Source organism: Pteropus vampyrus, unplaced genomic scaffold (genome assembly GCF_000151845.1).
Source record: "Pteropus vampyrus isolate Shadow unplaced genomic scaffold, Pvam_2.0 Scaffold561, whole genome shotgun sequence".
In the NCBI taxonomy this organism is placed as follows: Eukaryota; Metazoa; Chordata; class Mammalia; order Chiroptera; family Pteropodidae; genus Pteropus; species Pteropus vampyrus.
The window spans coordinates 84892-99115 of NW_011889342.1; the positions used below are offsets into that span (position 1 = coordinate 84892).

The 14224-nt window shown below is 56.7% G+C and overlaps 1 protein-coding gene across 7 annotated transcripts in view; it reads left to right on the forward strand.

Annotated features, from left to right (window-relative positions):
* The first annotated feature begins 247 nt into the window (after positions 1-247).
* The window catches only part of WIZ (widely interspaced zinc finger motifs), a 26602-nt gene continuing 12625 nt past the window's right edge, over positions 248-14224 (forward strand). For 4 of the 7 annotated variants that reach the window (XM_011384089.2, XM_011384092.2, XM_011384091.2 and 1 more), the window contains exons 1-5: positions 248-403; positions 1787-2050; positions 6973-7045; positions 8588-10716; positions 11730-12053. In XM_011384089.2, the coding sequence (XP_011382391.1) occupies positions 1846-2050; positions 6973-7045; positions 8588-10716; positions 11730-12053 (2731 nt within the window). In that variant the 5' untranslated portion in view covers positions 248-403; positions 1787-1845. Of the gene's footprint in view, positions 404-900; positions 1043-1786; positions 2051-6972; positions 7046-8587; positions 10717-11729; positions 12054-14224 lie in introns of those variants that run through there. The other 3 variants (XM_011384090.2, XM_011384096.2, XM_011384099.2) reach the window with 3 other exon arrangements.

Here is a 14224-nt window from a genome sequence, read left to right on the forward strand (position 1 = left end):
AAGAACCAGTGGGGTGGTGAGGAGCCACTGTGATTAGAGTATTGTCATGGTAGTAGAGCCTCTCCCTGGACTCTTAGGCCGCGCGGGCCCTTTAAGGGTGACCCGCCTGGCCACTCCCAACATGGCGCGCGCCCGCTGGCCACCCCCCCCAGCCTCTTTGGCCTGGCACCAGAGCACCCAGCACCCGGCCCAGCCCGTGCTCTCACACTGATTGCCAAGGTCATCCAGAATCTCGCCAACCGGGGGGAGCAATTTAAAGGGACAATGTCGCCCGAGCGGTGGAGGCGGCGGCGGCTGCGGAGGCCGCGGCACCGGTAGCGGCAGCAGCGGTAGCGGCAGCGACGGCCGCACCTAGGAGGGGAGCGCCGAATTCCGGAGCCCGGTCGGCGGCGCCGCCTCTCTGGTGAGGCCCGGCCTGGCCTGGGGAGCCCGCGGGCGGGGCGGAGCCGGCGCGGGGAGTGGGAGGCCGGGCCGGGCCGGGCCAGGCGGGACCCCCCGGGGGCAGGGGGCGGGGGGCGGGGCGGGGCCTGCAGGGGCGGGGCCTGGGTCGGGGGCGGGGCCGCACAGGTGGGGGGAGGAGCGGGGGTCTTGGGGCAGGTGTCCCCCCCTACCTCGGCACGTCCCGCGGGGTCTCCCGCCCCGAGATGCACGGGCGAGGGCGCATCTCCCGGACCCTGGCCCCTCGAGGGGTACGCTGGCGCAGCGCCACTCCCACCCCTACGACCCCCCAGAGGCGTCCAGCCAGGAGCCCCCCACCCCACGCTGCCAAAGTGCTTCGAAGTTGCGATCCCTCCGGTTCCCCGCGAGCAGTGCCCACCCGGTGGGCACCCGCAGGTGCTTTTTCCGGGCCTGGGAAGGGACCCCTGCCACGACTGCCAGTCCATGGACGGGCCCCTTGGGAGCCCCTAGGCCCCCGAGGGCAGCGCCTGCAGCCAGGCCTGGAGCCCCGGCCCCGCCCCGGTTGCCTGGGCCGGGCCTCCCCACCATCTCCCCTGGGAGAGCGCCTCATTCCTGCCCTTCACTTTCTGCCGTTACCTTGAAGGTATTTATAGGTGGAGAGGACAACCCCCACCCCCACGGCCTCCCCAAGGTCTTCATTTCTGGACCAAGAGCCCCATCCATCCCTTTTGCGTGCAGACTAGAGGGATCTTGGGAGGGTGGGGTAGAGGAACCCAGGCTGGGTGGTGTGCAGGAGCAGTAATGTTGGGGGGAAGTAAAGGGGTTAATGCTGGGGTCACTCGAGGCTGCGTGTGAGGGTGAAGGGGTTAATACTTAATACCCTAAGGTCGGGTGTGGGGGGAGAGCTAGAACGTGGGAAAAGTGCAGGGGTAATGATGGAGGGACTTGACATAGGATATAGGATCAGAGTGTAGAAGTGGCCGGTATGCATGCTAAGGTGTGGGCATGAGGTATATGCATGTGCATTGAAGTGAGGGCACAATTGGGGAAAGTGCAGAAGGGAGGCATCTGGGAGAAGTGATAGGATTAATGCTAGAAGAAAACAAGGTGGCTGAGTGCATCTGTAAAGATGGGTAAACTGAGGCAGAACAGGATCTTGATAAAGAGAAGCATCGTTGGTGGTGAGACTGAGGCATGCTGACGATAAGAGCCATCTAGGGTACACTGTGTGTGGATAGGGCCTCAGCACCATTTACTTAGCTCACTTGGGCTGGGAGATAAACTGAGGCACTGGGCTGCAAGGGTGAGGACTGTGGCTTCAGGGAAGGAGAAATTGAGGCAGAGTTTCTTTCCTACTTCTCCTAAGCACCTGTCTCTCTGCCCCCAGACCTACAATGCCTCACTGAGCCAGCCAGGAAGCTGAGTGGAGCCAAGCAGAGAGAATCCATGGATGGGCCCCTGGCAGGCGGCCTGGCCACCCCAGACCGTCCTCGAGGCCCAGAGAGACTGCCTGGCCCAGCACCAAGAGAGGACATTGAAGGTGGGGCTGAGGCTGCAGAGGGTGATGGTGGCATCTTCCGGTCCACTCATTACCTGCCTGTCACCAAGGAGGGCCCCCGAGACATTCTGGATGGCAGAGGTGGCATTTCTGGTAAGAGGGTGGGCCCCGTGGCCCTGGGAGAGCATCCAGTCCCATGTTTCCAAGGCTCAGAGAGGGCCAGGTCACCCAGCCCAGCTGCGGCTGAGTTGGGATTTGGGTTCTGCTTGGGTCCAGAGCCTTCTCTTTGCACTCTGCTTAGGTTTCCATTTTATAATTGTGAAAACGGACCTGCGAGCCGATGACCTAACCAAGATCCCCCAGTGGGTGGTAAGGAGCTGGGATTTGAGCTCAGGTCTGTCTGGCTCCCTCCTTTGAGCACACTAATGGGGTCTAGGTCCCCAGCTTAGCACCCCAAGCTCCCTGCCATAAGCCCACTTGTTCCACAGGCATTCTCTGCCTCAGCAGTCTATCCTGGCTCTCTCTTGCTGCACTGTTTTTGGTGAGTTCTGTCCCTGAGCCATGAGGCAAAACAGCTTGTGCCCTCTAGTGGCTGGGGAGAGACTTAGTAATCAGGGATACTGAATGTCCCTTTGTGCCTCAGTTTACCCAGAAAAAGGGGCTCTCACACCATTCCCACCTCAAGATTTGTTATTCATTAAATGCTCAGCACCTACTATGTGCCAATCTCTGTTCTAGGTGCTAGGGATACAACTTATAAACAAAAGAGATACAAGTCCGTGCCCACAGAGGCCTGACATTCTAGTAGGGGAGACGGACAACAAACAACTAAATAATAAGGGCAGGTAGAGACAAATGCTGTGAAGGTATTCAACAAAGTACCAGGCCCGTTCCTGGAGAACCTGGGAACACCTCCCTGAAGGGGTGGAATTTGAGTGGAGCATGGAATGAATGATGGGAAGGGCAAGCCAGGTGGAGGGAATGGCAGGTGCAAAGGTGAGAGGGAGCCTGGTGTGTTCAAGGACCAGGCAGGAGCCTCGTGTGGCTGAAGAGTGGTGGGTACAGTGCAAGCTGATGCACCAGATATATCTCCCTTCATTTCCTTGGCCTGCCCTGAAGGCCTTGGTTTCCTTGTAGTACCCTGTTGGGGGATTTCTACATGCCAAGCCCTTTACGTGACTATATGTCATTCTCAAAAGAACCCTGTCGGGGGTAGCCTTGATTATTATTGTCCCGTGTTAGAGTTGAAGAAACTGAGAACCCGATTGGGTTAAGTTGCCTAAGGTCACAAAGCTAGTCAGTAACCTGGCTTGACAGCCCTCATTCTTAACCACCATGCTCTGTCAAGGCATTCTTGACTTGCCCCCACTAACCCTTAGCAATGCTTGTGGGGCTCAGATATTTACAGAGCATCTTCCCAGGGCTGGGCATTGGGCACAGCCAGTAACCAAGTGCACGCAGCATCTTCACTCTCATGGACCCTGCCATCTGGAATCATGGAGACAGATCAGCTGCCAGGTGTTATGACTACAATGGGGGCAGCCCAGCCTGGCCCTGCCTGGCGGGGTGTAGGGGGCGGGGTACATCCAGGAGTCACAGATGAGGAACAGTGAGTAAGGCAATGGGCTCCACATATACATGGCATGAAGGTGTCTGGTGGCACCTGAAGGTATCATGCAGGGGGATGGCAGGGTGAGACCTATGGAGTATTAGTACTCAGGGAACCATAGCAATCCCCTTCTCCAAACCCTTAGTAACTGAGGCTGAAAGAGAGACAGGGCCCTGTCCTAGGTCACATGGCTGGACAGGGCACTCCCAGGACCTTGACTTTGTGGGAGCCCCAGGGAATGGGCGCTGGGATCCCAGGGTCCTCTCTAATTCTGGTTCTGAGGAATTGGGTGCTTCTTCTCTACCTGGCAAATGCTCCAGGTAGGTAGGTAGGTGTGTCCTCAAGGTCCCCCAGGGAATCAACCAGGGTCCAGTGCATGTGCCTGGGGAGGAGGGGATTGTGGCTGCTAAGGGGGGCCAGGCCCACCCTTAGTGGTGTCCCTGGGCAAATAGGGGCATGGGAGCAAGGATGGCTTGAAGTAGGGTCTCAGCCTGAAGGTTGGAGAAGGGCCTGGGCTTCGGACACGGCGTTCCCCCCGCACCTCCTGCTGCCCTCTCAGCCTGCTCCACCCCCCTTCCCTGGCACAGGCACCTGCCCTAGGAGTCTTGTGATGTCTATAAATAGGAATTGTTTCTGGGGCTGCTGTTCCACCCGAAGCCTGGGCCCTCCCTCAGCTCCATCTAGCCCTTGGAGTCCCCCAAGGAGACCCCTGGAATGTCTACCTCCAAAATTCTCCGCCTGGACATGGATGCATCCACTGCCTCCTCTGTCTTCCAGTATGGCCATTGGCCTGGAAACCCCAGAGCCTCCCTGCAGCTGCCCACTCAATGTTTGGCCTCTCTGGTTGGCCTCCCAGGTGCAGCCAAGGTTTGGGTGGCTAAGATGGTCCACATGGATTGACGAAGAGTCTGGTGTGTGCCTGGCATTGAAACCAGGGTGCCAGGGGACGAACAACGCATCATATCTGCCCTCATGGGGCCTCAGGCTGGGGAGGAAATCAGAACATGGAATGAGCGGAGGCCTAAGGCTTTGGGGCCAGCCTCCAGCTTCCAACCTGGGGTGTCTCTGAGCCAGCCCCAACCCCCACTCCCCCGCCCAGGCACTCTTACCTTCTTCTTTCCCCACTACCACTGCCTCTCTGGATGGAGCATTTATTGTGATTTCCTTGGCATCAGTCACCTGCCCTGCGAGACTGGGTTGATGGCTGTTTCCACCATACATAGGAGGAAACTGAGGCTTAGAATGGGAAAGGCATGCCCTTCCGGTCACTGCTGAGCCTTAAACTAGTATCAACTGACTCCAAAGTCTAGATTCTTGGCCCTCAGCCATGCTGCCTGGCGTGGTTCAGGCTGCTCACGGACACCCTTCTTGTATTCCCTTTCTCATTTTTAAACCTCTCGGGGACCCCAAAAGGCGGAAGTCCATGAGGGCCCCTTGGCATGACCACTGCTGAGGGCTGTGTCCTGGGTGCCTTGTCTGACCCATAGAGACTTCTGGATCCCCACCAGCTGGGTGAGCCCACTGGCCCCCAGGTGCCTTGGATACGGGGTCCTACTTGGCCTGCTTCCTTCAAAGTCACTGCCACTAAAAATAGGAGCCTCACTGGAGCTGCTCAAAGAGGCCAACACGGCTCGGGGGCTCATGGAATTCTTAGACAACGGCAATCGCAGAATCCTTGAATCTGGGACACCTGGAGTCTCAGAAGCAGGACGCCTGGACCCTGAGACTAGTGGCTGTGCTGGCGCCTGTTGCCAGTGAACTGGTTGCCTCCTCCTGAGAAGCTTCTGATGCTTGTGGTCTTGCTCCCTTGACTGGTCCAGGTCTGGCTTTTTCAACTATCACACCCTCTCCAATACCCCACCTGCCCCATCCTTCATCCTGATGCCGGCATATGTATCCAAGCATACCCCTGGTCTGGCCCTGCTCCCCATTTGTCTAAAGCAGGGGTCCTCAAGCAAGGGATGATTCTGCACCTAGGGGACACTTTAGCTATATTTGGAGACATTTTTGGTTGTCATGATTGCAGGGGGCAGGGCAGGGGGCTACTGGCATGTACTGGGTGGAGACCAGGGATGCTGTTCAACATCCTGCAATGCACAGGGCAACTCCCACTGAAGAATGATTGGCCCCAAATACGAATAGTATGAAGAATGGTAAATTGCTCTGGACAACGAATTGCTATATCCCCATCAGCATCCTCACCTTCTAGAGGCCACACGACAGTTACAGCCCTTCTCTCAGGCTCAGCAGATCAATCCTTGGGCAGTGATTACAATTTTCTGACCCTTCCACCCATCCCTGCCCGAACTTTTAATTCTTTGGCTCCTGACAGTCAGCTCTCACTGTCCTGGGCAAATTTGATGATAGGGGATTGGAAAAAGAATAAGCCTCGGCACTAGTCCATTCCTGGCCCTTCCTCAAATTGAAGCTAATTCAGCAATTGCATCTGTTGGGCTCTGGACGGGGTGCAAGTTCCCCCAGTGTGTTAACCTTGGCCCAGGCCATTGGCAGGAGCCCCGACTGGCATGCTTACCCGCGTCAGGCGGGGGCGGTGGTGGTGGCAGACAGAGGAGACACAGGCTAGAAGCCCTGTGGTCGCTCCCGGCGTTGGCTCCACAGGCGATAATGGAGAGTTGGCTCTATCTGTGCAAGGGGTCCCAGGAAGGGGATATAGGCCTAGAATGGGGTCTGGAAGGCAGGGTCAGGACATCCACAGCTCGGGCTAGAGGGCTGTTCACTCATCATCTGGCTAGTATTGATTGAGCACCTGTTGTGTGCCAGGCACTGGATGCTGCAGTGAATGAGGCCGAAAAGGTCCCTGCCCTCAGGGAGTGCTTACATGTTATCAGGGGACACAGGCAAGCAGTTATCCAGACAATAAACCAGGCAGTTTCAGAGAGTGCTAAGGAATAAACAAAATAGGTGACAAGAGAGAAAAATCACAGGAGCTCACTTTAGCAGGTGGCTAGGGAAGGGTTCTCTGGGGCAGAGGAGTAGCCAGTGCAAGGCCTTGAAATCAGAGTTAGGTGGGCTTGAGTCTTCAGGAGCAGTCAGTAGAGTGAGTGAGGGATGAGGAGAGAGAGGTGAGGCTGGAGAGACCTGCAGAGGTCTGACCTCACAGGCCCTTGTAGGTGGTGGTTTGCAAATCTGGTTTTTACTGTAGATATGAGCCAGGTGAGTTTTTACCAGGGTGTGACTTTTAAAATTCACCCTGACTGCCCAGTAGGGACAAAGAGAGGAGGGTTTAAGGCACAAGCCCCTGGGGTTCCCCAGGAATGATAAGGGGACTCCTCCAAGGAAATCCCTTCAAGGCTCAGGAATATAGAGGCCAAAGGCCTCTCAGGGGAGAGGGGTGGAGAGCCAGCAGGGCCCTCCCAAGGTGCCCGGCAGGGCTCCTGGAGCTGGGGTACAAAGGGCCCCAGCCAGGGGGACCCCAGCCCCTCAGGGTCTCCCCTCTCTGTTGCAGACGGGCAGCCCCATCCCGGCCTCAGCGAAGCCCTCCCCCGTGCCACCTCCGCCACCCATCGGATCAGCAGCTGGTGAGTGCCATGCTGGCCCTGACCTCAGGGAGGGCAGGGGGGCAAGCAAGACGTGTCCAGGCCCCAGAGAAGCCCCTGGGAGTAAGAAGGGAACAGGAGGGAATCAGGAGAACAGAAAAGGTGGTGGCTCCCTGCAGGCAAGCCCTTGGGCATGTGTAGGGGTTGCGGGGAGGACTGGGATGAAAACAGACGGTCAACTCTCATTATCCCTGCCAGGAGCAGAGCCAGAGGGGCAGGAACCTGGAAGTTGGACCCTTGGAGTCCTCACTCTGCCAGGTGGCCCTTAGAACGATGCCAGGCCTCTTTGAGCCTCAGTTTTCTCATCTGTAAAGTCCCTGAGATGCATTTTACAAACTTGCCTTGAGGATCCAAGGGATGTTGGCTAGGAGCAGGAATTGACAGCAATGCTGGTGCCAGTGCCCCTTTATTAAAAGGTGTGGCAGTTGCCAATATGTAATAATGCTCATATCATTATTAACAGCTCTCCGTTATTGAGTGCTTACTGTGTTCTGAGCTCTCGGCACAGGTTTACCCCACTCAATTTTTGCCACAGCCCTCGGGGGGGATAGTCCCGTTAGTATCATGTCACTGATGGGGCTTAGAAAGTATGATCGACAGCCCTTTGTGCAGGCAGGATCTTGAAAATGAAGGGAGATGGATCAGGAATAGTCATAGTAGGAACCACATTAGTCATGGACTGACTGGGAGCCAGGCATTGGGCCAAGCGAAGCGTTTCCCCAGCACTGAGTTGTGTCATCTTTACCTTATACTACATGTGGTCAAAGTTCCCTGTTGAAGGGCTATGGTTGGGATCATTTAAATGACCACCTGCCAAGTATTAAGTTTTCTTTGATTATGGGTGTGAGAGAGTTCCTTAGATGTTGCACAAGGGTGCAGAAGCTCCTGGTTCTTGGGACTCGTCCCATTTTTAGGGTTGAGAACAGAGGCTTAGTGAAGTGGCTGCACCTCCCCACTCCCATAACAGAGGTCAGGGTCACTGGGGCCAGAGGCTGAGTGGGGAATTGCATTTCTCCTATCTCTGCCCTTCCAAGAGTGAAGGTGCAGGGGCAGGGGTGGGGGAACTATGTCCCGTGAAGCTGTTCATGCCACAGAGTTTCAGCAAATTTGCTGGAAAGGTGAAACTAGATAAACTAAATCATCCCAGTTTGAGGAAGACTAAGACAAAAGCACCCTAGAATATGAGTCAGAGCCTTGGGCCCTCCGGAGGGACAGATGAGAGTTGATTGTGCCACCAGACTTAGGGACACACTTTGTGACCCCAGTGTGGTCTCTGCACACTCACCCGCACTGCAGAAGGGCTGGGCTACATGTATGGGTGCATCCTAGGAGCTGAATTTGGATTTTGGCCCAATGGCTTTGGAAGGGTCCACGTGTACTCCCCCCACCTCCCGCCCTCTAAGGTCACCCTTGGGCTGGGTCTCTGGGGCCTGTCTCAGACTGCCTCAGAGATACCCCTCCCCTGCCTGAGGAAGGGGAACTGAGGCCCATGGCTAACCTGTTCCCATTGGCACTTCCTTACAGCTGCTGGGATGGAGGCAGCCTGGACTTCCGGCCGGGTTCCCCACCACCCCATCTCCTGGGCCACTTCCCTGGCCTCCCTGATGGCCAGGGGCCCTGGGAGCATCCCGTGGTCCAGGAGGCCGGGGAGGGCATCCCATCTGAGCGGAGGTTTAAGGACTCTGTCATTGTGAGAACCATGAAGCCCCATGCTGAGCTCCAGGGCTCTAGAAGGTTCTTACACCACCAGGGTGAACCGAAGCTCTTGGAGAAGTCCCCCCGGGGCCACTCCAGATTGGACTGGCTCCAAGATACGGATGAGCAGGCCCCAACCCGGGACTCAGGGCTGCCCCTGGACCTGCCACCCCCACCACTGCCCTTCACCTCCTTCAGGACAGTGCTGGTGCCTGTGGAAGACACCATGAAGACCTTTGATGTGGCCATGGTGGGCACTAGAGAACACTTGACGGACCTGGAAGGGCTAGCCCAGTCATCCGCCGAGTGGGGCCTGCCACGGTCGGCCTCGGAGGTGGCCACGCAGACCTGGACAGTTAACTCAGAGGCATCTGTGGAGCGGCTACAGCCAATACTGCCTCCGGTCCAGACGGGGCCCTTCTTATGTGAGTTGCTAGAGGAGGTGGCCGAGGTGGTGACCAGCCCAGATGAGGATGAGGATGAGGACCCAGCTGTGTTCCCATGCGTCGAGTGCAGCATCTACTTCAAGCAGAAGGAGCACCTTCTGGAGCACATGGGCCAGCACCGCCGAGCCCCAGGCCAGGAGCTCCCAGCCGACTTGGCCCCGCTGGCCTGTGGTGAATGTGGCTGGGCATTCGCTGACCCCAGTGACCTGGAGCAGCATCGGCAGCTGCACCAGACCTCCCGGGAGAAGATCCTTGAGGAAATCCAGAAGCTGAAGCAGGTCCCAAGTGATGAGGGCCGGGAGGCAAGGCTACAGTGCGCCAAGTGCATCTTTGGCACCAGTTCCTCCAAGGCCTTCGTGCAGCATGCCAAGCTGCATGCACGCGAGCCACCAGGCCAGGCTGCCAAGGAGCCCTTTGGCGGTGGCAGCCCTGGCCCTGACACTACTGCCCTTGGTTATCAGCCTTATGGAGCTTCGTCAGGCCTCAGTGCCTGCATTTTCTGTGGCTTCCCAGCACCCAGCGAGAGCCTGCTCAGGGAGCACGTGAGGCTTGTACATGCTCGTCCCCACTGGGAGGAGGATGGCGAGGCTTTCGAGGAGGACCCTGCCAGCCAGCCTGGCACCAGCCAGGATGCATATGCCCGCTTCCCTGAAGCCACTGAGGACTACTTTGGCAATGCTGAGCCACTCTTGGCCCCCTCGTGGCAGGAGAACCCTGCTGGATACGACCCCAGTCTGGCCTTTGGCCCAGGCTGCCAGCAGCTGGACACAAGGGATTTCCCACTGTCAAAGCCACTCCTGCGTGGCTTGGGCCAGAGGCCTCTGGGAAGGCCAGCCTTTCCCTCACCACTAGCATCCACCCCCTATTCCTTACAGCCCAGTAGAGGCAAAAATATTGTCCACCTGCAGGGGCTTCCAGCCCAACTAGGGGACCAGAGGCATCCCTGGAGCGAAGAGGAAGAGGAAGACATACAACTGGCCTCGGAAATGGACTTTTCCCCTCAAAATGGGATCTTTCCACCCCCAGCTGTCCCTGGCCTCATCCCAGAGTCAGCCCTGGAGCTGAAGCGGACTTTCCGAGAAGCCCTGCAAGCAGCCGAGGCCTCACCAGCGCAGCAGCAGCAGCTCCGTGAGATGGTGCCAGTGGTTCTAGTGGCCAGGCTAGGGTCCCAGATCCTGGCTACGGAAGCCAGGGCACCCCCAAGGTTGCAGCCAGAGGAGTTGGGGCTGGGGGCCACCCACCCCCTGGACTTCCTACTCTTGGATGCACCACTGGGCAGCCCACTGGGGCTGGATGCACTCCTGGATGGGGACCCAGCGGTGGCGCTGAAGCACGAGGAGCGGAAATGCCCCTACTGCCCCGATCGCTTCCACAACGGCATTGGCCTGGCCAACCATGTGCGCGGCCACCTGAACCGCGTGGGCGTCAGCTACAACGTGCGGCATTTCATCTCTGCCGAGGAGGTGAAGGCCATCGAACGCAGGTTCTCCTTCCAGAAGAAGAAGAAAAAAGGTAGGGGGACTTCAATCCAGCACCCATCTCCTTCCAAGGCCCCCAAGACGCATGGCTGAGCACCTGAGTCTGAACCACTCAACCCTCACTCTAAATCCTCCCATAGTACCAAGCTGGGGTGAAGTTGGGGCCTCCCCCTGGGAAGATCTGAGAGCAGCCACAAAGGCTACCACATTGGTGGAGGTGTGGGGATGCCCCCATATGCTGGCCCTTCCAGAAGCTGAAGGAAGAATTATAGGCAGAGGGTCAGCCCCAGGCAGGGGATTTCATTGGTTCCTTCATTTGACAAATATTTATTGAGTGAGGTCCCCTCTGTTCTGAGCATTGGGGCCACAGCAGTGAATGAAACGGCAGTCCCTGCTCTCCTGGAGTTCATGGCCTAGTCACAGCATTGGTAGAACCCTGGCTGGCTTCAGAACCCCCAGGGCTGCCTGTGAGGTATACAGAGTCCCAGGGACCAAGGTTCTGATTCTGGAGGTCTGTCTCCAACACGAGTACCCTGGGTAGTTCTGATGCGGGCAGACATGGAGCCCACTTGGGGAGGTTCTGGTATGGTGTTTGAGAGTATGTGTGTGCACATGCGCTGGGGGTGAGGGGCAGGGGGAGACAACCATGAAACCAGGCAGTTATGATGTTGAGTGACCAGGTCTGTGATGGGGGAAGCTCAGGAAAAATGAGCTCTAGGCACAAGAAGGGTCTTAATTAAACACTCACCCAAATGATTCCAAATTCACAACTCAAGAAATGTTTGAGGGTGTGGTCCCTAATGCAGCAAGCTGTATGAAGGAAGAATGTGGCAGGTCAAGAGAGAAGACTTCTTGGAGTTGGGGGGACATAGGAGCTAATGCAGGCAGGCGCATAATCAGCAAAGGGGAAGGGAGGTATCCAGGTGAGGAACAGCACCAGGTGTGTGACCTTCTGAGGGTGAGCAGCCCCAGGAGAGGGGAGGGCTGGGGCTGGAGAGTTAACCCCTTTTCCCTCCCAGGTAGTCCATGTCTTCTCTCTCTCCACAGTGGCTAACTTCGACCCTGGCACCTTTAGCCTGATGCGCTGTGACTTCTGCGGGGCTGGCTTTGACACGAGGGCTGGCCTCTCCAGCCATGCCCGGGCCCATCTGCGTGACTTTGGCATCACCAACTGGGAGCTCACTGTGTCGCCCATCAACATCCTGCAGGAGCTGCTGGCCACCTCGGCTGCTGAGAGGCCCCCCAGCCCCCTTGGCCGTGAGCCTGGGGGACCACCTGGTGGCTATCTGACCTCCCGCAGGCCCCGCTTACCTCTCACAGTGCCCTTCCTGCCCACCTGGGCTGAGGACCCTGGGCCAGCCTACGGAGATGGTAAGGGGAGAGAAGGCGGGCAGGTGTGGAGCCCTGACCTTTCCCAGGAGCCCAGAGGGACGGAGGGATGGGATGGGGGCAGCCACTCCATTTTCCTGAAGGTGTTTCAAGTCACTCTACAAAGTACATTGACAACTGTCCTCACAACTGCCCTGCCACTTAGGGCCCACTTCTGTTTTTCTCAGGGGCTGGCCCTGGGCTCCTCCTGGATCCAGTTCCACTCTTCACTGCCTGACAGTGATTTTAACATATGCTTACTGAGCTCTAGGAGCCGGATACTGTTCTAAGCACTTTACAAACATGAACTCGTGTACATCCTCACAACAACCCGATAAGGCGGGTATGATGATCCCCATTTTACAGATGAGGAAACTGAGGCACAGAGAGCTTACTTAACTTACCCAAGGTCGTACAGCCGGAAGTGGTGGAGCTGGGATTTGAAACCCCAAGCAGGTCAGGCTCCAGATCTTTGTTCTTAATGACATCTTCTATCTAGAGTTTGGTAGAACTTTCTGAGATGATGGAAATATTCTCTCAATATCTGTGCTATATTGTACATATGGCTATTGAACACTTGAAAGGTGGCTAGTGCTATGTTAGTCCAATCCTACTGGACAGTGCAGATCTAGAATCTATATTGTAGATTTTCAATGGTGCCTACTTTGTCCGGCAGCAGTGATAATCGCTCCCATAATTGAGTGCTTGCTGTGTACTAAGGTTTCATCTCATGTGTGCTGCAAAGCAATTCCATGAAGCTAAGGATTGCTGTGTCCTGTTTTATGGATAAGGAAACTGGGTCATTTGCTTTGTCACAGCCACAAAGCAGTAGCACTAGACTTCTGAACACTATATTTGGTGGGCTCTCCAATGAAGATGGCATGGGAAATCCAGAAGTAATATTTTGGTGAAGGGGCTGGGCACTGTGGAGAGAGCGGAAAGGTGAAAGACCCAGCCTTGCAAAGCCTGGCTTTGTTGGAGCCATTACTGAACCTCAAAGCCCAGGCCTCAGCAATGAGGAGTAAATGGGATTTGGGGAATGGAGAGGGTGCCTGAACAGGGGGAATTGTCTAGGGGCTGAGACTTCCTTCTTTGTTTCTCCTGTCTGGAGCTTCCAGGGTCCTACCTAGATCTGTACTCTAGGATGGGCTTGTCTCATCTGCAAGCCCCCTTACCAGTGAAAGGCACTTGAGGGTCTGCAGAGGGGAGGGTGGAGCTATGAAAGCCCCATTTCTTCTTTGGACGAGAAAATAGTGACTGGTTGAGGTCACACTTCGGGGAGAGGCTGAGTGGGAACACGTCTTCAGGCTTCTTGCCTCTGCTGAAACTCCCCTGGGCATTCGACTCCCACTCCTGGCTAGGTTTGTGGTGTCTTAGGGGTGGCTGGGAGGCACAGCTGGCAGTTTGTATGCTCCAGCCCTGCCCCTTTCTTTCTCTGTCACTCCCACAGAGGCCTGAATGTCAGGCTCACACCCCTTACACACCTAGTATTCAGGTTCAGTTCTGGCTAAGCTGTTTCCACTCGAAGACCAATGTGCCAGACCCCCAGTTAGTACTGAAAGAGGCAGCTTTTGGGTGTGATCAGTCTTTCAGTGAACACCGGGTGTGGGGGAGTGACTGAGGAGATCCTGGGAGCCTCGCTTTGAGGAAGGATGCCCAAGATTAAGAGTAGGTCTGGGCAATGGCCCTGCAAGGCTGTCTTAAAAGCCTCTTCCACCCCTTCCTAAGTGGGCTGTAGGGGGCGGGTGCCAGGTTGGGGGCGGGTGCCAGGTTGGGGGCGGGCCAACGGTCAGGTTCTGGCCCCACCCAACTGTCAAGGAACAGCGTCGGGGCAATCGGCTTGGTGTTAGGGAGAAACGGGTTGTACTGAAAATGCGGTGCCGGCTGAATGGGGAGTTCTGTAGGACTGGGACAGTGATGTCAGCATGATGTTGGGGGGAGGGGAGAGTAGTCCTCGTGGTTGGGAATTCAGGATCCCCGACGCGGAGGGACTTCCAGGGAATGGAATGGATCAGGGTCCTGGGGTAGGTCCTAGCTCCGCCTGTCGTGGCTCTGGGAGCCTGGTGTAGATGGATGATTCCCAACCTAGCCTTAGGGCTGTCCTGGGTAGGGTAGGGGACAGTATCCCAGCCCGTCAAGGCCCGGACTGGAGTGGCCGTTGAGGGAGTGTGGGA